The following is a 24194-nucleotide window of genomic DNA, read 5'->3' on the forward strand; positions in this document are numbered from 1 at the left end:
TGTTACTGAAGATGTAATACAGCTGATTTTGTCTAATACTTCTGGTGCTTACACTTACGCTCCTAGGTAAGAATGGCAAAACATGCTTTCTTGTACAATTAAATAACTTAAGAAAAAGTAGAAAAGAAGAAAACCCAGTTAAATGGTGACAGTAGTTATCACAAGGTGCTTGTATATGTGTGTGTATGTGTGTGTGCACTTGCACTCGGCATGGACATTTCATGTGTTGGTATAGACCAAAATCTGTGCTTACGATTGACTGACTTTTATGGTCATTTATAGGTTGCCCAGAAGGTTCTGAAAAATGCAAAGCAGGCGTGCCAGCGGCTAGGACAGTACAGAATGCCATTTGCTTGGGCAGCTAGGTAATGAAGGAGGCTCTTCTTAAACTATTCTTCTTCTAAGTAGATTTATTTAAATGTGCCTATTGGTTTGGTATAAACTCAAAAGTATTTGTGACAGAATTATTTGCGGATGTTGGGTAACAGAGTTAAATTTGTCCACACTTTATTAGATTCTCGTCAAAGAATTCAGAAAAGAATAGATGCTATTTTAGGCAAATCTATTGTGTAGGTGATGACATGTATTTTTAGATGACAAACTCTGCCTGGCTTTCTTGCAGCCAGTTAAGTATATTTCAGTGGGTCAAAGTTTCCTAGATAGATTTTTTTTCCCACTGTGGCAGTTCTGTAATAAGGTTCCTAAGTATGAATTTACTTTTCAGGACACTGTTTAAGGATACATCTGGAACACTGGACAAGAATGCACGATTTTCAGCACTTTACAAACAAGACAGTAACAAGCTGTCAAATGAAGACATGCTTAAATTGTTAGCTGATTTCAGAAAGTGAGTGCTTTGTTTTTTTAATTCACAGAAATCAAATTTATTAGGATGTATTAAAATGGCAATAAGTAAATTATTTCTCTTCTACATATTACATTTATGCTCAAAATTTGTATGTTGTTTAGAGTGGTTTGGTTGCTGTCCTCCTCACCTTCAGCCTTCCAGTAATGTCAAGGCTTGTGCCCATGTAACTGGAACAAATTAGATGGCATATTTTAGTCTAACCGTCAAACAACCATTTCTATCTGGCTTTGTGTGACACAAGCAGCCATGACAGAGCAAGTGCCTGGGAGCACCAGGCAAAAATGGTACCTGTGAAAGTCCAACACAGTGCAACAGTTTCCACAGGTAAATTAAGCCATGGTCGGCTGTCATGTCGTGCAAACCGAATTATTGTCATAGCTTATTTCAGGTCCTGTGCTGTATTTTAGTGACTTTATAGGGGAATTATAGACAAACAGAATTAATTTAAGACAAACCATAGAAGCAAATGCTACAGTTCTGCTTAAACAACAAAATTAGTCTTTTTAATTCTTGTATATGAAAACCTACAGTAATTATTGGATTGATATTCCAGTGCAACAATGGAAATCTGGAAGAAACTACCCTTCCACATATTTTTACAAGTAGTTAGGCTGGATACTTAATTTAAAGCACTTGTGTGCAATTTTTTCAACTTAAGCATCACTAGAATAATTAAATGTTTATATAAAAGACCCAAAGACAAGATTAAATGGTGTGTGATTGGCACTTAGCTCCAGATTACCAAATGACCATTCCAAATGGCTTCTTCTAAGTGTCGAAAAGCATTGGAGACAAGATGGTACCTTGCAGAACTCTAGCTCAATTGCTAAATGGCCATGCAATAGTCACCCAATGTTACTTTCTGAAATGGCCTTCCCAGGCAAGTCTGGAAGCCCTTTATCCTGGTGCCTCCGATACCCTGCCCACAGAGTCAATCCAAGAGAATGTCAATGTTGATGGTATCAAAAGCAAATGATAAATCAATCAGAATGAACAGAGTTGCATTCCTATCCCTCTCTCACTAAAGGTCATCTGTCAGAGCAACCAAAGTTGATACTTTTCTGTAATCAGTTTGATTATGAGACTTGACGGGAATGGATCTACGTAGATATATATATATTGGTATACTTCAAGTTTGTCTGCAGTTGCTCTAACAGAACCCTGTAAAGTATTTTCCAAAAGAAAGGAGCATTTGCAACTGGGTAGTAGTTGTCAAATACTTTGGGATCCAAAGGGCAATTTCAATTGGTGCAAGTGAAATTAATCCCACAAAAATGGGCAAATAGGATTAGTTTTCTGAAAACAGAGAATGATAGTTTCTTTGGTCTCCTGGACCTGGAAAAACAAGTCCTCTGGCAAGAGCAGCTGCAACATCTAATCTTTGATCTCTAGTGCCCTCAGCTGCCTAGCAACAGATGTGTAATTGCTTGCTCTATTTCCATTGGCCAAATGATGTGTCTATCTTCCTGTTTACTAGTGAAAACAGCATGAAAGTACACACAGGAGAAATAGGGTTCACAGCAATACTGTTTACTTTATCTCTGGATTTAATGAGAATCTCTGGAGAACTGGAGTGGCTGGACATAAAAGTACACTTTGGAGGGGAGAAAGAACCCGTCTCAGGTCTGCAGCAGACCAATCAGGAGGAGACTGCTGTGGTCCATAGCCAAAAATATGGAAAAGAGGAGGATTTCACTCACTGGAGCTGCTGAGAAGCATGCAAAGGCCAAGGGGATATAGCAGGGAGCATGGAAACTGTGCTGCTCAAGTAACTCTGTGATTGTCTGACCAGTAAGTTTAGGCAAAAATCTGTGCACCATGGAAACAGCATGGACTTGTTTACCATGTTGTGCAAACTCAGTCACTGAGTCAGCCTCATGGTTAGCAGAGAAGCCATGAAGTCTCAAGCTGGAGTTCCAGAGACAGCCTCAGTACAGAAATTAAAGTTACCCAGAACCACCATTCTGGGTCCTCCAACATCACACTTGAGAACACCTGCGTCAGTGAGGTTGCTGAGCAGCAGACTGAACACTACACCATCAGTAGTGTTTTCCCAGTGAGACAGCCCCCTTTGCTCAGCTGCAGTACTGCTCATCAGTTGCAAAATTCAAATTGCCCAGTGTTCTTCCAAGCCAAGCAGCAAGGCTGCTTATATCTTTAAGGGCTTGAAGGTCTCAAATGACTATTTTTTTTCATTTCACTTCTATACCACCTATAGCTGAAACTCTCTGGGTGATGTACAACAAGATGTAAAAACAATAAACTACAATAGGTAAACACACTAAGAATTAAAACTTAATTTAAGATAACATAAAGAAATGTTAAAAGACAATTACAAAGACCTGGCCAAGAGTAAAAGGCATCTGGCCAATTGTGTCAGGCCCCTGAATGAACACAGATTTTTAAAAGATTCTGCAAATGGATGTCTTTATCTGAGCTGAAAAGATGGCAAACTTAGTGCTAGGGAGGCCACAGCAGGGAGGTTGTTATCCACCGAAAAGGCCCTCCCCCTAGTTGCCATACTCTGAGCTTCTCAAGGTATTGACTCTCGGAGAAAGCCCCCAAGGATAAGCATAGTTTCTGGGTAGATTGGGCTTGGAAGAAGCACTCTGACAGGTATTGTGGTCCCAAACCATGTTAGGTTTTCACATAGGATTTCAGCAATTTGATATAGATATTAAATAGCATGGAGGACAGAACAGACGCCTGAGAAACTCCATGCTCCACAGGACTGAACAGTATTCCCCAAGCACCCCCTTCTGGCAACAGCCCTTCCAGTTGGAGCAAAACCACTGCCTCCCATTGCCATCTCAGCCAGCTGCTCCAAAAGATTACCATGGCTGATGCTATTGAAAGCTGCTAAGTGGTCCAGCAGTATCAAAAGGGTTGCACTCCCCGTTTTGCTCCCAGCATAGATCATCATACAGGGTGACCAAGGCTATTTATGTGCTAAAACCAGGCCTGAACCCCAATTGGAATGGATCCAGATAATCAGGTTCATCTTAGAGTGCCTGAAATTGATTAGCAACCACCCTCTCTGAAACCTTACCCAAAGGAGTATTTACTACTGGCATGTAGTTGTCCAAGGGGTGGTTTCTTGATAAGTGACCTCATCACTACCTGTTTAAGGCAGCATGGAACCACTGCCTCTCAGAGGCATTGATAATCTCCTCTCCCAGCTGGTTATCCTTTCTTTCCTGGCTTTTATAAGCCAGGAGGGGCAAGGATCCAGTAGATAAGTGATTGCATAAAACTGTCCAAGCACCTTGTCCACATCCTGAAACTCATCCAATAAAACTGGACCAGCCTGGACCAGGTTTAGAAGGAGTGCTCTGTGTCTTCTCATTTCTCCAGCAGGTGTTCCCACTCATCAGCTGATAACAGTCCAACACAAGGAAGGATTATCTTCTGGGCAGGACAATTGCAGAGCATTTTGTAAAGTCCTCGTCCCCCAGCTCCTCACCAGTCACATGCAGAATGTATAATCTGGTGGCTGTGGTACTGCCAGTGCCGGAGAGAAAGTGGGATTGCTTGAGGGATCGCAGGATTGCTCAGGCAGCACTTTGTGTAGCTCTCATCAGCTAGAGTCTCTTGCCCAGAGTGGAAACACTTTTTTACTGCTCTGGTCAAGAGACTCTGTAAAGTTTTGACTTGACCATGGCTTAGCATGTCATCTGGGTTCAGAAAATACATTATGCTACAGTGGCTAATTAAACCCAAGAGCAGGGCATGAGTAAGTGGGCGGCTTATAAACAACCATGCATGAACAGTATGGGACTTGAATGACAAGTTACCCCACTATAAACCATAGTTGGTTGTCATTGTCATGAGTTGGGGTCCTCCTCCTGAGTAAGCATGCTATTCTGGGGCTCCTTTTTTATTATTTTATCAGTTCACCCAGAGTAAAAGGTTTAGCCCTCTTTGACAGCAATAATTCCCTTGCATTTGGCATCTTGCACCGCCCTTTGGCATCTTGCTCCAGGAGGTGGAGCACTGTGAAATCGTGCCCGTCTGTGATCTTCCTGTTTTCCTCCCAGGTGAATCTCCTGCTGGGGGCGGTGCCTAGCAACTGGTGCCAGCTCTTTAGCGGGAGGGACTTCTGTGTCTGACAAACTATTGAGCTCTCTATTTCCACTGCCCTGCTATGAGACTTGTGCAGCCTCCAGCTCCACTTCCTCCCCATGGACGGGTAGACCAGGGCTCCTGCGAGTACCAATACAATTTGTCAATTCTGACTCCTCCTATTTCTTCATTTCCATGGGTCACTCAACCCGGGCTTTACTCAGCCTGAACTGCCAACTCCTCCCTATCTATCTTCGCAGACCTTCCCTGACCTTGATCTCCTGCTTGAACATTCTGCAGTTCTGCAACAATCTCATCCTCACTATCTGAGCTTGAGTTCCCATCGAACTGGGCAGTTGCTCATGCGCACACAGCGACCTTACTATGGTGCATGCCACAACAATTTCATTGTGTGAATCCAATCATTGTAGTGCAGCAGAGGGGAGAATTACTTAAAAATGACTTTTTCTGAAAGCAGTTTGAACATCTCTGCTCCCACTGCAAACACAGGCCACCATGTTTGGTAGTCTCCCTATATCTCTGGAAAAGATTTTTGGGAAACAGAGGCTTTGAGGAGAGGGGCAAAGGGAAAGGTTGGTTGCATGAAACTGCTTTTAGCTTGTACAGTTCTGGATACAAAATATTGATGTTAACTTGAAAATGAAGAACGTTCTGTATGAGCCTGTCCTTTCTAAGACTGTTTTCATGCTTATTCCTGATTTGTGTTTTAACTATGTTATCCACTCCTATCTATTTTTCTGTTAAGTCACCTTCCTTTTTCTTTCTTTCTTCTTTTATATAGACCTGAAAAGATGGCCAAGTTACCAGTTATTTTAGGAAATCTAGACATAACAATTGATAACGTTTCTCTAGAAATCCCAAGTAAGTATGGAAAATATTGTTAAATACTTGGAAATATTTTTCCTTCACTGTTTTTATTGGCTTTTAATATATTTTCAGATTTTGTTAACTCATCATACATTCCCATGAGACAGTTTGAAAGCAGTACCAAGACAGTAATAACGTTTGAGGTTGAGGAATTTGTTCCATGTATACCTAAACATACTCAGCCTTTCACCATCTACAACAATCACCTTTATGTTTATCCAAAGCACTTGAAATATGACAGTCAAAAGACATTTGCAAAGGTGAGTCCCTGTGCCTGCTACTTATATTTAGGTTCAACGGAAAGTGGAATCTAAATTGATCAGGTGATTGCTTGAGGAGTGTTTATTACATAAAACTTAAAACAAGTATCTGTTGTCTTTTTATAGGCAAGAAATATTGCAGTATGCATAGAATTCAAGGATTCAGATGATGAGGATTCTGTACCTCTAAAGGTTGGTTAATTTTAACTTTGGCTATTACAAGTAACTTGATCAAATAATCACTGCCTATTTCCAAGTAATACTGAGCAATGCGTAAGATTCACAATTAAGACCTTGAAAGTTATTTTTAAGCTTTAGATTAATTAAAATAATATTGCCTTCCATAGAGATTGTTCTTGTAGTTAATTATCTGTAATCCTTCTAATAATTTGTTACTGAAATAAATGGAGTACTGATTGTTTGGCCTTGTTTCTAGCAAAGTTTTTATAAAGTACATAAGTATGTATAGAGAATACATACAAGTTAATCACAACTGCAAATTGATTTTCATTTATATTTTTACTTTAAATTGAAGATACTTTCTAGGATATATACTGCCACCATTGTAAATGATAATTTGTAGAGTAACAGAAGCAAAAGAGAGGTTTCTGACCCAACAAGTCTGAAATTACAGATAACAAGCTAATTGCACACGAGATTATTTTCTACTGTAATGGAAAGAAAGATCTGGATTCTTTGAATATTCACAGGGTGTAAAATAGTAATCTATATATAATGTGACTCTTCATGTATTTTATTTTATTTTATTTTTTTATTATTATTATTATTAGAACATTTCTATGCCGCCCCTTGCCGAAGCCTCGGGGCAGCTTACAACACAATTAAATACAATACAAAAATAACAATATAAAATTAAAATTAATAATATAAAATAAATAAGAAATATAAATGATATAAAAGAAGTTATAAAAGAAAAGAAGTCGCCCTGGCCAGATAAATAAGTAAATATTGTTAACAATTAAAGTGACGTTTAAATAAAATGGTCTTCACCTGGCGCCAAAAAACAAATAACGACGGCGCCAGGCGGACCTCTCTGGGGAGCATATTCCATAGATTGGGTGCCACCGCAGAGAAAGCCCTCCTCCGAGTACCTACCCTCCTAATTTCTTTCACGGAGGGTTCCCGGAGAAGGGTAGAAAGAATGAATAACGGCTGATGAAATGTTCTCTGGTATTCTCAGTACAATTTCAGGGATGCAGTGCTTTTGTTAAAAGGAAAATTTGGAACTCCACAGTGATATGTGATACAATTTCCATATCTAGCACTTACTCCTACAGCATGATAATTTACACAGTTTTTTAATGGAGCAGTTCATGGTCTTGCTAAACCATGCCTTGTGGTTACTGCACAGTGTGGTTTCTTACCTAGTTGAGGCTTTCATACTAGGCTTTCAGACTAGGCTTTCAGACTCAACTTCCTGCCTCCCCCCATCTCTGTGGGGGAGGCAGGAAGCCCCAAGGGACACTCTAGTATGGCTACTGCTGGGAAGTAAGCTAGCATCCATGCTGGGATGGACTGCTGGCGGAACTTGCATTGGTAGTTCCCTCAGATCCACAGGAAATTGTGGTGTGAACTCCTGTATCTCATGCCTGGCAGCTGTGGATGTCAGCAGGTTCAGAGGGCTTGGAAGAGGCAACAGTGTGGATTGTTGGCAGTCTCCAGTAATGCAAGGGACACAATAGCAGAGGAAAGCAGGAGCCTGAGTGGAGGACATGGTATTTTGGGGGAGACTGCACTACTGGAGTTCATGTGCCCCTCTCATGTTGGGAAACTTTGCAGAGGGGGAAGAAATGCTTCTGCCAGAAAAGCAAGGCAGACCAGCTCACGAGCAGTGTTTGCGTGAACTACAGTGACCAGATAGGAGCACCAGCCCATGGCTGTCTCCAGAGTCACTCCTGGAGGCAGCACAGCAGCCTTCTTTGTTGCCAGCAACATTCCAGAACTGTCGGTGGGCATTTGGATGGCAGTGGAGAAGTCAGAGGCAGGAGGGAATGCAGAACAGCCCATCCAAGCATTATCTGAGGCCAATGCATTGGTTACTAGGCAGTGCTGGATAGCAGAGGATGGAGGCATGTTCACCAGCAGCAGCAATTTTCTGGGGTAGTTGCGTAGAAACCATGTTTTGGGATTCACGTGACTGAATAAGCCATGGTGAAGCATAGAAAGCATACAAGAGATTATTGTTTCTATCTGTCGTTCCATGGAAATCCAATGTAATGTGTGCTAGCAGGGTAGTCTGACAAGGTTCAGATAACACCCTGTTTCCACCATGGCTTGTTATTATGTCTCCATTCACTGCTGCACTCAGTTGCATCCCATAGCTTTTAGAAGCTTTTATACAGTTGGAAAAAATAATTGGAACTAGGAGTTTGAAAGCACTAATATGGAAGAGTTACTTTTAAACATCACACCAGAGGTATCAGGAGCACTAACAAACACTGTTTGAAATAAAGGCTATTAAAATACAAAGAACAGAAACAGATGTATAATGCAGCACAGCAACCCTGCAAACTTCAGTTCACATACATGTTAGTACAGACGACATTAGATACTGGAAGAACAAAGCCTGCTTGAAAAAACTGGCTGCATACTGCATATGTCACTGAGAAGTTATTTAATATGCCATCAGCTGTACAGTGTTGCTAAACATATGCAATGAAGATCCTCCTAGGAGCATTCTCCCAGTCACTGCCACATGTTCAATTCCTCAGAAGAGCTTTTGTAAGCACCCTCTTCCTAAGGAAAATAAGGGTGATGTGAAAAAGAATATGAGAGTGCTGGAAATTTGGAATGTGTTTCCCAGTGATATACATAAGTGTATTTCTGTTCAACATTAGGGAACATTAATATTTATATTAAAGAAATCTAGAACTGATTTACATAATGAAATATGTGTCTTGTACTTTTGATAAAAATGAGTATTTTATTTATTATTTTCGAGAGCTTTATGGGTTTGGAAGCACTGTGGGTTTTTTTTTTTTTAAATAGATTTAGATTTTCTCAGACATACTCTTAACATAAAAGTACAAGAAAGTTATCTAAGTTTCCCTCCCTCTTTCTTTGTATCTCTGTTCTTTGATTTTAGTGCATCTATGGTAGACCAGGTGGACCAGTTTTTACAAGACAAGCATTTGCTACAGTTTTGCATCACCACCAAAACCCAGAGTTTTATGATGAGGTAATAATTTTATACCTGGCAGTTTTAATTGTTTTCCAGAAGTACAGTGAAATGTTAGGGAAAATGGTGCTTTGAATTAGAGCTCAGCAATCGTTATCATTGTTCTAGGTAGCTGGTATCTTTTAGCCTAGATTTCATCTGCAGTTTAATAATGCAAATAATATTATTATATGTATTATCATACTGAGTATAATAATACATATACTGTTTTATATGTTTAATCAATATGCAGACTGCATGAGTATACCTAAAAAAATCAGAGTGATTTACAACCTAAAACATTAAACTATAGATCAGTCACATTGAAAACTTGTAAAAACAAAATACAAGCATCTTAGTTAAAATAATTTAAAACAAAAGATAAATATCCTTGATTAAAGCATTAAAATGAAAGCATATACAATCTAACTGGGTAGTGTAATCAGATAGGGAAGGCTTGGATGAAAAATTAGACCTTTAACTGGCATCTAAAACAGTTGCCACAGCATACAAAGAGGGAGGGCATTCGACAAAATAGGTGCTGCCATAGAGAAAATCCACTTCTATGTTGCTACCAGTGGTTGCAGGACAAACAGCAAAGACTTTCTGATTATCTTAACTGTAAAATGTTGCTGTACCAGGGAAAGCAGACTGCCAGGTAGTGTGGCCCCAAGGTATTCAGTGTTTCATATGACATCAACAAAACCGTGGACCTGGCACAGTAGCTAGTAGACAGCCAGTGCAGCTGTTTCAATACTTGCATAATATAGAAGCGCCCATGAAGCATGCTGCCTGCACCAGGTGCAGGATCTGGCCCAAGCACAAAGGATACCAGTGCATGGATTGCAGAGGCTATCTTTGTCCAGCAAAGGATCCAACTGACATACCAACCAAGGTGGGTACTGGGTGCTTCTCCCCATAGATGTCATTTGGGCTTCTGATGACATAAAGAAATGATGAATCCTGGAGAAAGACATTTTTCAGGGTGCCAAGGAACAGTCACATAGTGCTGCTTTCTGGGACTGTCTTGGTAAGTGAGAGTGGAACCATTGTAAGATAGTGCTCCAAACTCACAAAGAGGATTCTGAAGAATACCATTGATGACAACAGTATCAAAAACTGCTGAGAAATCAAGCAGGATCAAAAGAATTGCTCTTGGGCCTTTTCAACTCAAGGCACTCATTGTAGACTAGTGGATCTTCACTCATGGTAATTTTCAGGTGCTTTGCACAATGTTGTTCATCCTTCAGGGTCTCATTTGTGCTTTGCAACCAGTTCTGAAGCTTTTTAAGTACAAGCACAGTACACTCTTACCTGGAAATTATTCTGTGAGAAGCCTGTGTTATTTTCATAGTTCCGCAGTATTGCAGTGCTACCTATTATTTGTGGAATGGAACAGAAAGGCAGAGAAAGAAAAAAACCTGGGACATAAGGGAGGGAACACTTATAAAGGAGCTGATCTTAATCCTGTAAGGAGCCCAGAAACAGAAGCTTTGAGAAAGTGGTGGGTTACAAGCCTCGTGTGGAGAAGCCTTGTCTGTTTCCTGCAGATGGCAATCTGTTAGAGTGAACAAAGCCAATTCTGTTCTAAAACCAAGCATCAACTGAAAATGAAATGGGTTGAGGTAATCTGTTTATTCCAAGCATATCTGCAACTATAGCCATTACCCTCTTGAGCACATTGCCCCAAAGGGGATTTTACTGGCCAACTTGGCATAAGCCTCCAGATCTGGGAACAGCTTTTACACAGTAGGCGCACCACAGTTGCCTCCAGGGCAACAAGCAGCACTTCATACATTATGTCCTCAGACATCTAGGATTGCTTTTCAACATTGGAGGTAATGCATTTTTTCACTGCTGGAACTGAATTTGCATCCACTGTATGATTTGATTATTACAACCTTTGCCTATAATTGCACTGAAAGCAATTTTATTTTTAGTTTGTAAAGTAGTGCTGTACTGTATATACCTTGTGTAGTATACCACTATAGTGCTAGAAGACATTTTCTGAAGCCAAACTTGTATTTATTTCCTCTTAGGTAAAAATAGAATTGCCTACACAACTTCATGAAAAACACCATTTGTTATTTACCTTCTACCATGTCAGTTGTGACAGTTCAAGTAAAGGGACTACCAAAAAGAAGGACATGATTGAAACTCAAGGTTTGTTTATCTTGGATTTTAGTGTGATAATTTATTTCAAACTTCAATGATTCCTTAATAACTTTTGAAAAGTCAGCATTCAATCTGAATATATTCTTATTATGAAAAGAATCCAGTACTAAATGTACTATTGACCTCAATAGAACTAGCTAGGAAATATTCTAACTACTTTTTGTACTTTTTAAAGTCTAATTCTTGAAAATAAAAATTGTGTGCTTTGGTTCACTGAGGTAGAACTGTTCTTTAATATCAGCAATATTTTGCAACATGTACTGCAATAAAATCCATAAGACTCATAAATACTTCTGAAATGCGTTTATGCTAAGATTTATTAGGTATGAAAATAAAAATATAATTTCTCTTTGCATTTCTTGTAGTTGGGTATTCTTGGCTTCAGCTGTTGAAAGATGGCAGAGTAGTGACAAATGAGCAGCATATTCCAGTATCTGCTTATCTTCCATGTGGCTATCTCAACAATCAAGATCCTGGCATAAGCAAAGTAAAAATAAACAATTAAAACTTGATGTTTTAAAAAACTATCTTGACAGGGCAGAATTTCGAACACTTATTTTTATAACCAGGCTTTGCTAAGTTTGTGGAAACCCAGCATTTAACCTGTTCTGTTACTGACAGTAAAAGTTTCTCCATACACACTAATAAAATGTCACCATTTTATTTTTCTGGGTTTTGCTACAGGAAGTGTAGCATGCAATCAGAATCTGTTCTTAACTAGAAGCTTGTGGAAATTTTTCCATTAGTACTAAAATTTAACTGTTTGTTACAAAATTACACAATAATTAATTGTTACACAATTAATAGCATAAAATCATAGTTAATTTTTATTTAATAGTCATTAAACTATAAATAAACTAGTTGATTTTACTATGATTTAATGTCAGCAATTGGTCACTGTTTGTTCTAGTAACTGAGCTAATCAACTATATCTGGACTGTAACTGCACCTTTATAGATATTAAGATTATTCACTGATTTTGTGCTGGTTTTAAGCCAAGCAGTCTTTTAAAGATATACCTTTTGTATTACTTTTAAAACTTTGAAAAGATAATATGATGTTTTATTTTCATTCTTTCTTTATGTTAACACCACTTGGTTCTACAGAGTGTCCCAATATGTCTGTATTTGGCACATTGTATTGTTTAGACTGCTGCATAATTGTAGCTCTTAATTTTCTTCCATATAATACAGCATTCTGGTCCTGAAATTAAATGGGTAGATGGAGGCAAACCACTGTTGAAGATCTCAACTCATCTAGTTTCTACTGTATATACACAGGTAAATAGTTTGTTACACAACAGCTTTTTATCAGATATTTTGCTCTGATTTCATCTCGTGATGTCTTGTATTGTTTTTATCGCTCTTTAACCATGACATAAAAATCTCCAGTCAAGATTTGATGATCTTGCTCAACTACCTCACTGTAGTGAGATGAGAAGGGAACTTTAGAATTCTGAACAGCCACCTACCTGTTCAGAGGCACCTGGGCATGACAGGTGCTCCAAGAGGTAGAAGCTGGTGCTACTTCCCCTCTTCCTTTAAGCTCTTGAGCAGTATGTTCAAGTCCCCACCACTTTTAGCTCTGAGGTTGACGTGGAGAAATATGTGAGCTTGCCAGCTTGCCTCTGCCTCCAGAATGCCTGTCAGGGACAGAGCAAGTCTCTGCACCCCACAACTTAGAGCATGTGTATTGTTTTTTCCCCAGTTCTAAGCTTACTGCTTGAAAGAAGAAAAAAAATCCGTTTGTTTCTATTTAAGATGTAGTGCAAGGTCAGGGACAACACTTTGGCCCTTTTGGGCATTGGGAGACAGCTTTTCTCTTAACCAGTAAGGCCACTTAAAATTTGTTAACCCCCTCCATGCTTCCATGTTTAAAGATTCTAGATTATACATAGTGATGGCTTTTGTATTAACAGGAAACTCTTGTACTTGTGCAAGGCAAGGCACCTGATTTTCACCAATCTTGCTGTCTACTGTTGCATCCCACATCCTTGAAAAGCTTCTCCTGCTCTATATCATGGATAGAAGGAACACTGAAAATCTGATGCCTTGCATAGCACAGGCATATGCCTTTTTGCTAGCATAAAACCACCATTGATAAAACCATATTAAAAGTAGGCAATCAATAATATTCAGAAACTTTTTTTTATATTTTGCTTGGCCTGTGACAGTGGGCCATCAAGTAGTGAAGCAGTTTGAGATGTTTCCGTTTACAAAATACTTAGAGACAGTCTTTTGCTTATAACTTCCCCTAGAATATTTGTATTGCTCCATCAGGGGAAGCCTCCTACCAAATAACTGGAGGTCAGGATGAGCAACAGTTCCTGTACATTCTGGAAGTCCTGCTTTGGACTATACCAGCTATTGTTAGGCTTCACTTGTTGAGAAAGAGAAGGAATTAAAATATCCAAAACAATGTGCCTGTCATTTCAAACATATTTAAAGTACAGCGAGTAGATAAAATCAAAACTACACAGTTTTTGCTGTGAGATCAGGATCGCCTTAAGAAACTATAGTTCACATAGGTGAAATTAATGTCATGGGGAAAGGACAGAGAAATTAGTTCTGCTTCTGGGTCCCCAACATTCCTGCAAGTGGATTAAAGAAGAGGATGGAGAGAACAAGCCATTATGAACCAGACATTTTTGTCAGGCACACTATGAGTTGTTGATACACCAAACAGCCCATTGTGGTTCATTGCTGGGTGTGGGAGGGGGGGTGTTGTGACATTTTAATGTACTCCTGATGTATGACTTGCAGCTACTGAAGGCCCAGTTTAATTGCCCCCCCCCCCCAGAATTAACTCTGATGAGTACAGCAAAGTGGAAACATTTTGCAATATCTAGACAAGACTTTACTGGACTTTGCAATGGAGAGTTTGATCAGATTAAAGTATGTGTTAATTAACTGTGCCTATGTTTGCTTTTCTTTTGCTAGGACCAGCACTTGAATAATTTCTTCCATTACTGTCAAAAAACTGAGTCTGGAGCTCATGCTTTAGGAGCTGATCTTGTGAAGTATCTTAAGGTATAAAATAAAAATGCACAGACGAATGGTGATCTAGCATATGAACTTTAAAACACGTTAGTGAAAACTGCATTTAATCTGGAATCAGATCTGTTTAGATGACAAAACTGCACTGGGAGTTTTCCATCCCAAAGTAGCCTGGCTATCTATATTTTATTTATTTGATTTATATCTTGCTTTTTCTTACACCAAACTCCAAGTGGATTAAACCATTCTGCTCCTGCACTCAATCCCCACAACAGCAACTCTGTGAGGTAAGTTTGGCTGAGAATCTAAGACTGGCCTAAAGTCACCCAGTTGGCTCCATGGACAGGTGAGGACTAAAGCCTAGATTGGCCTGAGTCTGACCCATGTTCTTAACCACTATACCACAGAGACTTTCTCTCTCTGTATTGTTCTGTCAAACCTGTATTATATTGTCAATTAGAAGGAAAAGTTTAGTATATAGGTGCAAATATGCAGAAAAATGTTCTGATTATACATATGTGTGAATGCGCACACACACACGGGGGATATAATCCTGTGGCATGAAAATGTACATCTGGGAAGTGTGTGAACTCCATAGGCACATGCATGGGGTTGAATGGAAGCCATATTCTGCTATACTTACTCCTATACTTGCTATTCTTTGGGTGAAGTGAAGGATTAGTAATCTTGGTGGTTTCTCAGATCTTCAGAACATCATACTGGTCTCACTCACATGACATGCCATCATATTTAATCCATATGATTAAATATGTGTCTGTGGCCACCACTTTAGCATGTTCAGTTTTCAACCCAAGTTTGTCATATCATGCAAGCACATCCACCAGGGGTTATGTGAGGGTTATTTAACCCTTGATTAAAACTTACATAACTTACAGGGGCTGTGTTCGCACGATGGAACACAGTTTAATGCTTGCAATTTAATATCTATTATTTATTTATTAAAAGCTTTTATATGCCGTCCTTTATATAAATATCTCAGGACGGCTTACAGTTCTTTAAAAGAACAATTTAGAACAACAACAATTTCCTAAATGAATTAAAACAGTAATAATGTATAGAACAATAAACAGCATTTAACACAAAATGAACACGAGTGACTGTACATTAAAAGCTACTGATTTTAAAATGCTGTTTAAATAAAAGGGTTTTGACCTAGCGCCGAAAAGAGTATAAGCTCGGTGCCAGGTGTACCTCTCCGAGGAGCACATTCCACAATCTGGGCACTACCGCAGAGAAGGCCCTCCTCTGAGTAGATGTCCTTTTTACTTCCTTCAATATATTCAAATAACAGTTAATTTGAAAGGGTTAAAAATATATTGTGGATTATTATGTCATGCAAACTGGCTGACTTTTAAAGTCCAAAATAATCAAGTGTACTTTACGTAGGCTGTGCAATAGTTCAAGCCTTTCTGATCTTTTCTTTTGCATGGTGGGCAGGGAGGCTGTATAATTTAACAGTCTATAAGGAGTACTAAATGTGTATGCTGGAAGATGTAGCTCATTTTCTTTCTTTTAGTATTGCCTCATCATCTTTTAGGGGACTGCAGGTGGCACAGTGGCTTAAGCTGCTGTGCTGCTGGGCTGGTTGATCGAAAGGTCGCTGGTTCGAATCTGCACAACGGAGTGGGTTCCCATTGCTCCGTCCCAGCTCCTGCCAACCTTGCAGTTCGAAAGCATGCAAATGCAAGTAGATAAAAAGGTACCACTTCGGTGGGCAGGTAACAGCGTTCCATGCACTTTGGTGTTTACTCATGCCGGCCACATGACTACGGAGACTGTCTGCGGACAAACGCTGGCTCCCTCGGCTAGGAAAGAGAGATGAGCACTGCCCCCTAGAGTCAGGCATGACTGGACGTAACGTCAAGGGGAAACCTTTATCTTTACCTTTACACCATCTTTTATATATTTCAGTTCTCTTCAGACAACATGCCAAAGTATGTCTTATGCTAACTATGACCTGAACTATGGTTTTCCTGTTGATTCCATTTCTGTGATGGAACTACGGCTATAACTAGAGAACGCTGAGCCATAATTAGTAGAATCATAGTTGCAAATACACTTCTGTCTGTGGTTTCTGATTCTGGTTTGTTAGGGGATTTCATCTTATGGTTTGTCATTGCCAAATCATAATTCAACTTTCTTAATGATGACTTGACAAGTAATGTGAAAAGTACACAGTTATGGTATGTCTGCATGATATGAAGTGTTTAGCATTTTCAGCATTTGACCAACCAGATGTCCTAACAGGCATTTAACAGGGTAGCAGTAGCCACCCTTCAGGGCATCACATCTGAAGGATATCCTATGTACCTATCTCCCCCATATACCATTCTTTCCATTCTTCATATTGTACACCAGTGTGGTATGGGGGTTAGAATGTTGAACTGGGGCTCAGGAGATCTAGTCCCCTCTTGGCCATGAAGCTCATTGAGTAACTTTGAGCCAGTCACTTACTCTCAGCCTAACCCAGCTCACATGGATTAAATGGAGCATTGGAGAACCTTGTAAACCACCACAGGTTTCTTGCAAATGAAAGACAGGCAGGATATAAATGCATGATGATGGCTCAATTCTGGTGATCTATGAAATAGCATCATCTGTATGTAGAGAACAGTTTACAGATATTCTTAAATTTGCATCTCAGTTCTAGATCATGCATCTCCTACAGATTTCAGCAAAACTTGTTTCTAACTGAAGATACTTAGGATAACAGCCATAGAGCACTATCCTATTGGGCACTAGCACTAACATATATTACATTGCAAAAATTGCCTCTAGTGCAAATTCAAAACCGTTTGCTGGTATAACAGGATTTCTAGTTGTACATTTTTCTCTTCCAAACCCATCAGGAAAGCAGACTGTATATAATGTGGCACTATAGGTAGCTAACATTAATGCAATTAAGCTTTCACTAAATTATTGTAATAATACTGCTTATAAAGTGGCACTATAGGTAGCTAACATTAATGCAATTAAGCTTTCACTAAATTATTGTAATAATACTGCTTATAAACTCTTGACTGAAATGTGTGAGAAGTACTTTTTAAATGTTATGTTTGTCTCATGATTTTATTGTATTTCCCCTAGAGTCTTCATGCTATGGAGGGCCATGTGATGATAGCTTTTCTGCCTACTATTTTAAACCAGTTGTTTAGAGTGCTTACTAGAGCTACTCAGGAGGAAGTTGCAGTGAATGTGACAAGGTAAGCATTTGCTGCAGGATCCCAGTCTCATCCTCATAAGTTTCCACTGTGGAAAGTAAATTGATTCTGAAGAAGGAATTCTATTCCAAAATCCATTGGGCAGGGCATTTTTAAATAATTTCTTATGGTCATTTTATTTAGGGTTATCATCCATGTTGTTGCGCAGTGTCATGAAGAAGGCCTGGATAGTTACTTGAGGTCTTACGTCAAGGTAAAAATTCTATGAACATGCTTGTCAAATGTGATATCATTACAACATTCCTGCTAATGGCTTCTGCGTCATATCAGGCTTCTGATATTGTCATTTTTCTCTTCCAAAGTATGCTTACAAAGCAGAGCCTTACATTGCTTCTGAATATAAGACTGTACATGAAGAACTTGCCAAATCCATGACAACAATCTTGAGACCATCTGCTGATTTCCTCACAAGCAACAAGCTGCTTAAGGTATTCTTTGGCAGTGGGGAGAGGGCAACTTCTGAGTCCTGTTCTTAGAACTGATGATTAAGTTTGCAAAGTTTTGCTCTCCAGCCAGACATGAACCTTTTTAGTGCTACTGTTGTGCCATATTTTAGTGCTACTGAAGCATGATTTTCTGTAATTATCTAGCACTTAAGTCTCTGACAATGTACAATAAGTTTGACTAAATATACAATGATATTAACAACATATCCTTCCCCTACATTTACTCACATCTAAGTTCTGTTCACCAAAAATCCTTTGCAATGTTAATTAAAAGTTTATTGTTCGCAGCTCTTACCTGTTTTCTTTTTCCTATCAATTGTGAATGGAGGAAGAGTGATGGATAGTTGCATAATAGCCATTTAACTGCTGCTCAATTGCTCCTGCATCATTTTTTATTCCTGAAGCTGTGGGGGCAGGGGGGTTAATTACCAGTTTCTTTGCATTATGTTTGTGTTTTCATTCAGTTAAGAAAAACTATTTGACAGGCAATTATCATCACTCATTTTGCATTGGAAGCAATCAAATGGCAAGGACTTGTGGAAATATAACTTTTAAACTGAAAATGCAGATCCCTTGGAAAGCCTCAGTAGTACTTTATCTGCCTGTATTGGCCAGGCTTGTGCCACAGTGGCACTGTAGTGTCTGTACTCCCGACATAAAAAATGTGGGGTATGATATAGTAAACACTGGACTGAAACAATTTAACATCAGTTATCTGAGTTGTCTGTACTTTCTATAAAGAATGAATGACTAGAAGTGGCAATTTCAGGGAAAGGCTAATGCAAAAGCAACCCAGAAATCCTTTAGATGGATAAAACGATTTAAACAGTAAAATGTATATAACTGCACTAAGTTTGGGCACTGTCTAAAGTTTATACTGAACAATACATTTTTTATAAATTATGATATATCTTATGTATTTTTTATTTATTTTGCTTAACAGTATTCCTGGTTTTTCTTTGAAATTCTAATAAAATCAATGGCCCAGCACCTATTAGAAACTGGGAAAGTAAAGGTAAGTAAATTAATATTTTTAACAGGATCAGTAAACTAGTAGAATTCTCATTGACACTAATTTTTGCTCTATAACAATGGAATAGAAAATAAGTATAGTTAATGCCTAAGTGCACAGTATTATTTATGTTTAAAAGCTATCTGGATGAGTGAAGTACAAAAATAAGCTATAGTAAGATGTTTGGGCCAAGAAATGAATATATTGAGCATAACTTGAAATCCTTAATTTTGTTTTAAGGGTTTTTTCCTTATGTATGAGAATCAAAGAGTGTAATTACATCAAAAGAATTCTGAAATAATACAAAATGCTTTATGCCATAGATGTCTGTAATCAGATATAGGTGATTTACAAAACCATCCTTTCAATAGGGAATGGGTTTGGCTTATGATGTCTTCTAATGGTAAACTGCTAGCTGATCAAATCCTTTTTCATATTGATCTTTGGTATGGGTACTAATAATAGGGTGATAAATAGGTACCATGTTTCTGTATGCTACATATCTTGTGTTTCTAGTTGTTACGGAATCAAAGATTTCCAGCATCTTATCATCATGCTGTAGAAACAGTAGTCAGTATGTTGATGCCACATATTACTCAGAAATATAAAGATAACCCAGAAGCTTCAAAAAATGCAAACCATAGTCTTGCTGTCTTCATAAAAGTAAGTACTCTTTTCTGTTGGTCTTTTCAAAGTAACACTTGAGTTATTCAACAGTGCCTGAATTCATATGAAAGTTTATCTTGCACAGAATCTTTAAACTTTTCTTTAATCTAGAAGAATAGAAGTAGTAGTAGTAATAAAATCCATCATGGTGGGCCATTTTATGGCTAACATAATGTATCAAACCCTGAACAAATGTATTTCCTGTTTTTTTTAATATGAATTGTAACCAGAAAACAAGTGACTCTGAATACCAAATGTTTGTTTTATACTAAATTATATATTTAGTTCTATTTATATAAATTTATATTTATTTATTTATATAAGTTTAGAAAGTATACTAAATTGATATAAAGTTCAGCAGTGTTACAGTAAAAACCCAGCATTCTTATACATTTTGCTAGTGAGTATTGATTGTTCCCGAATGGGAAATAAACACTGTGAATTTGTGATTAGAATATCTTGTCCTGTGACAAATAAGATCAATGTAAAAATCGTATATGTTTATTAACAATAAAACTTATTTAGAATATGGTTAAAATATATTAGCAAATGGTTAACAGCATGTCAGCAATTCACAATTTTATGTACCACGTGTAGTAAGATGTTTGGTATTGGACTTCTGTATGCTGCTTTAGATGCAGTCTTATTGATTGTGCCCTCCCTGTTTGGTAGCTGCTACAGCAGCTGTGCTGGGATGAAGCCTCCCAATTCCTGACTTTCAGACAAAGTTATTTCAGAACAGGAGGGAAAGAGGCATGTGGCATAGGATAGCTTGTATCCCGGCTTCTCATTGCTTTCCTACTCTGCCCCCCAGAATGCTTCCTTTCCTTTGCTTTGAGGAGCACTTGTCTGACCTTGGAGTGGTAGCTGGTTCTGTTCTCTCCAGGATGGCGAGGAGGAAGAGAAGACTGGGGTCTGATCTCCAGTGCTCCACCTCTTGTCAGTGCACTGCTCCAACCTCAGCATGGTTTTCAAAGTTGTAAGGTCCTTATCCAGAAAACAGAATTGTAGTCTAAGTTTGTACAGAATATTTCTTTCAAACACCTATAGTAATGCAACTTACTAACTGTTCTTACTTAGAACTCTTGAAAGTTTTTTTTCCCCTTTTGCAGAGATGTTTCACTTTTATGGACAGAGGATTTGTGTTCAAGCAAATTAATACCTATATTGGTTTCTTTGCACCAGGAGATCCAAAGGTACCATATTTCAGAAACACATCCTGCAGTGAGGGGTGGTCTAACCTTCCCCAACATTGTGATGCTCCCCTTCTCCTGCTGCATTTGGACATTCCAAAGAGCTTAATGGAGTCACTTTTGGGAGTGACGGGTTTGCAAGGGAGTGGGTCTGCCCTAAGAAATAACCCTCTTTGCCACAATCAGGATTTTAAAAGATCTGTAGAGCTACCAGTGGATGTTTTTGTAAAGCTTGATTAAGTGATTGTAGACTATGATTGTGTGTATGAGAGAGAGAAAGAAAGAGTGATGCAGGTCTGGGTGCCTCATTCATCACTAGCATGCAGCCCAGACTCAGTCTGGCCCCTGGACTGAAAGAGGTTCCCCACCCCTGGTTTATGGAGAGTTTGTTATCATTTCTAGAAGCTGGAACTGCTGGTTCTTGGCTTTTGGATTAAAACATGCTAATCCTGTTAACTGATTAATCTTATAACTACAACATATTTTGCAGACCCTTTTTGAGTTCAAATTTGAATTTCTCCGAGTTGTGTGCAATCATGAACACTACATTCCTTTGAACCTTCCTATGCCATTTGGGAAAGGCAGGATTCAGAGATACCAAGGTAAAATTACAGTTGAAAAGGTTAAATTCATATTGTAGGAATGCTAAAGGTGTGCTTTTTAAAAAATCTACTTTAAAATCATGTGCTGTTTAAGAAAACATCGGCATTCTGCAACTAGTACACAGAATTTTATCATTTCTCTATGTTACTACTTCAGCGTTACACAGTAATATAATGAAAATGAATAGGTAATAGACAGGGCAATCCTATCTGTTAGTTCAGAGAGCTTTGTCACCTAAATCTCTGATATATCTTCCTCCTGGCAGGGCAAAGGTGTGGGTGATGTGGTCCTACCTTCTGTCATCTAAATGAAATCAGCAACAACAACACCATTCCCCTCCCACTGCTTACAGTAGGAAGGAAATTATTTGTACCAGTCCCAAGGTTGACATATTTCTCACTCTACTGGGGACCAGATTGGACATCAGGAAGCTCTAGATCCTGTGCATCCAAGAGCCCCCCAAGTGACATTCCCAATCTGCCTTCTTTTTGTCTGTCTTGCTTTTGGAGCTCTTTCATTGGAGAACTGAGCAATGTAGACATTTCTGCAGGCGTTGGGATAGGATGGAAGAATCTTAGGTCAGGTCTCTTCCTCTTCCTTTCTCCAGCCTTCCTTTCTCTCTGCTATCCCATGGCCCTTTGGATTTTGTCCCAAAGGCCATGGGATTGCAGCATTACTCTCTGTAAAAAGAGCAAGAACATTATCATTCACTGAATATCCCTTTAGCACTTTTTCTTTTTGTGTTCAACAAAAAATAAAAAGAATTTTATTATATATAGTTTTTGCCCTACTTTGCCTCTTTTTCTTCTTCTTTGAATTAGCTTTTCTTTCACCAACAGTGGAATCCTATGACACTCCTGTAGGTAGGTGTGGAGTGTGGTGCTTGATCCTAAACCTTCTAATTGAAAACAGTGGTGACTTGTTAAAAAATGAATACTATGAAGCTCTTGCTAGACTCTGGTTTATTAAAAATAGTAACTTTTAAAAGAATGTTGACACAACATGCTTAATTAGCAACAAAATTGAAATGCATGAAATGAACATGTCACTGTATGATGATCTCAGAGCTTTCATTATATTAGCACTATCTAGAGAAACTAGGCATTTATTATAGGATAGCTGGTTCCACAGAACTGCATAACTAGTTCTGCGTCTCAGGAATCGTTCAAGTTGTCTTTCCTGAACAGTGATCTTCTCATGATACAATCCAAGATAATTTTGGAACTCAAGGGATTTTCAAAATATTTTGTGATATAGCCAGTGACAAATAAGAACAGAAATGCCTGTTAGTGCAGCCAAGCTGTCTTTATATCCCACCCATCCTTCAAGGATGCTAGGGTGGTTGTGCATAGTCTTTTTCCATCCTTCTTTTGAGGTACCTGAGGTAGGAGAGAATAAAGTTCAAGGTTGCTTTCAGAGGTTCATCCCGGATCAGAGATTCGGTCTCTATTACTGAAATATTAAAATGTTTATACGTACATGATAAAGGAAGAAAAAGTGAGCACTGAACTGGGAGGTCAGTAAGTATGCTGGAAGAGACATAGGTCCTATTGAGCATACAGTTGCGCAGAAGTTACCCTCTTGCAGGTGGGCTGTTCTCTCTGGATCTATTAATTGAGACTGCAGTTCATCAAAAGATAATAATAAATTACACACACACTACAACCACAAAAAGGCAGTAAAAAGTAGTGAAATTTAATTACCATCCTAAAATGCCCAGGCACACAAGCATTTTGACCTGGTATCTCTAATACCTTAAGAAATGTTTCCCACAGTGTTATAAGAACTGCTTGAACATTATGACTCATTTTGCACATAAATGATTAGTTGCAGACTGCCTGATCTTAGGTTTCTTCATGACATGTGAAGCCTGCAGTTAATTGTTAGGGTAGCTATCGGTTGTTTAAGCCACAAACAACCCAAAGTGTCTTGGTTCACAACCTACAATCTACCCAGGAAGATGTTGCATATTCAGGTGAGAAGTGACTCGTATATAACACAATTAACCCAAGATCTAAAGCTGTTACCTGCAAACAGTCCCTTAGAGAGTTTTTTACTTATTTCTTCAGTCGTCTCTCTGCCCAGTCCTAATTATGTGAGCTCTGTCAGGTGCATGATTTCATGTAAACGTATTTGAATAACTGCATAATGTTGGGAATCAGTACTGTATTAAGCCAGCCTTATATTATGCTAAATTCTCTTTCAAAGAGAAATATAAAGTTTTCAGAATATAAAAGGATTCATTTCAGTTTTCATATGCTCATTTGCACCATAATGGTGCAATTAAATCCACATGAAGAAATTCATAAAGTATTTTTGCCCATTCTTTCAGTATTATTTACATCTGATTAAATAGAAGACTCTGTGGCTAATGCTAAAGAATTGTGAGGTTAGGTCCTCATTGGATACCATTATTTTTAACAAATGTTGCAAGGATATTCTTTCTGAAGTAGTTTTAAAAAATTGGCAGAGTTTCCTAAAGTATTAGAGGAAGATGGTTAGCCCTTTTTAATAGCTGGGGACTAGCATCAAATTCTAGGTAGCTTGGTGCTTACACATTTTTTCAGCTAAGAGAACAGAGGCTAATTAGTAATGTGTCCAGCTC

At 38.6% G+C, this 24194-nt stretch overlaps 1 protein-coding gene across 19 annotated transcripts in view; it reads left to right on the forward strand.

Annotated features, from left to right (window-relative positions):
• Positions 1 to 24194, forward strand: part of DOCK9 (dedicator of cytokinesis 9) — a 157403-nt gene that overhangs the window by 76851 nt on the left and 56358 nt on the right. For 16 of the 19 annotated variants that reach the window (XM_044429166.1, XM_044429168.1, XM_044429172.1 and 13 more), the window contains 17 exons: positions 283 to 365; positions 725 to 847; positions 5733 to 5812; positions 5891 to 6078; positions 6205 to 6270; positions 9185 to 9277; positions 11296 to 11419; positions 11797 to 11918; positions 12625 to 12711; positions 14371 to 14460; positions 17536 to 17651; positions 17793 to 17862; positions 17972 to 18097; positions 19059 to 19130; positions 19644 to 19790; positions 20906 to 20989; positions 21477 to 21588. In XM_044429166.1, coding sequence (XP_044285101.1) covers positions 283 to 365; positions 725 to 847; positions 5733 to 5812; positions 5891 to 6078; positions 6205 to 6270; positions 9185 to 9277; positions 11296 to 11419; positions 11797 to 11918; positions 12625 to 12711; positions 14371 to 14460; positions 17536 to 17651; positions 17793 to 17862; positions 17972 to 18097; positions 19059 to 19130; positions 19644 to 19790; positions 20906 to 20989; positions 21477 to 21588 — 1783 coding nt within the window. Of the gene's footprint in view, positions 1 to 282; positions 366 to 724; positions 848 to 5732; positions 5813 to 5890; positions 6079 to 6204; positions 6271 to 9184; positions 9278 to 11295; positions 11420 to 11796; positions 11919 to 12624; positions 12712 to 14370; positions 14461 to 17535; positions 17652 to 17792; positions 17863 to 17971; positions 18098 to 19058; positions 19131 to 19643; positions 19791 to 20905; positions 20990 to 21476; positions 21589 to 22410; positions 22453 to 24194 lie in introns of all 19 variants that reach the window. The other 3 variants (XM_044429173.1, XM_044429177.1, XM_044429180.1) reach the window with 1 other exon arrangement.

The sequence above is a fragment of the Varanus komodoensis genome, unplaced genomic scaffold (genome assembly GCF_004798865.1).
Source record: "Varanus komodoensis strain SLA01 unplaced genomic scaffold, ASM479886v1 scaffold2, whole genome shotgun sequence".
NCBI lineage: Eukaryota > Metazoa > Chordata > Lepidosauria > Squamata > Varanidae > Varanus > Varanus komodoensis.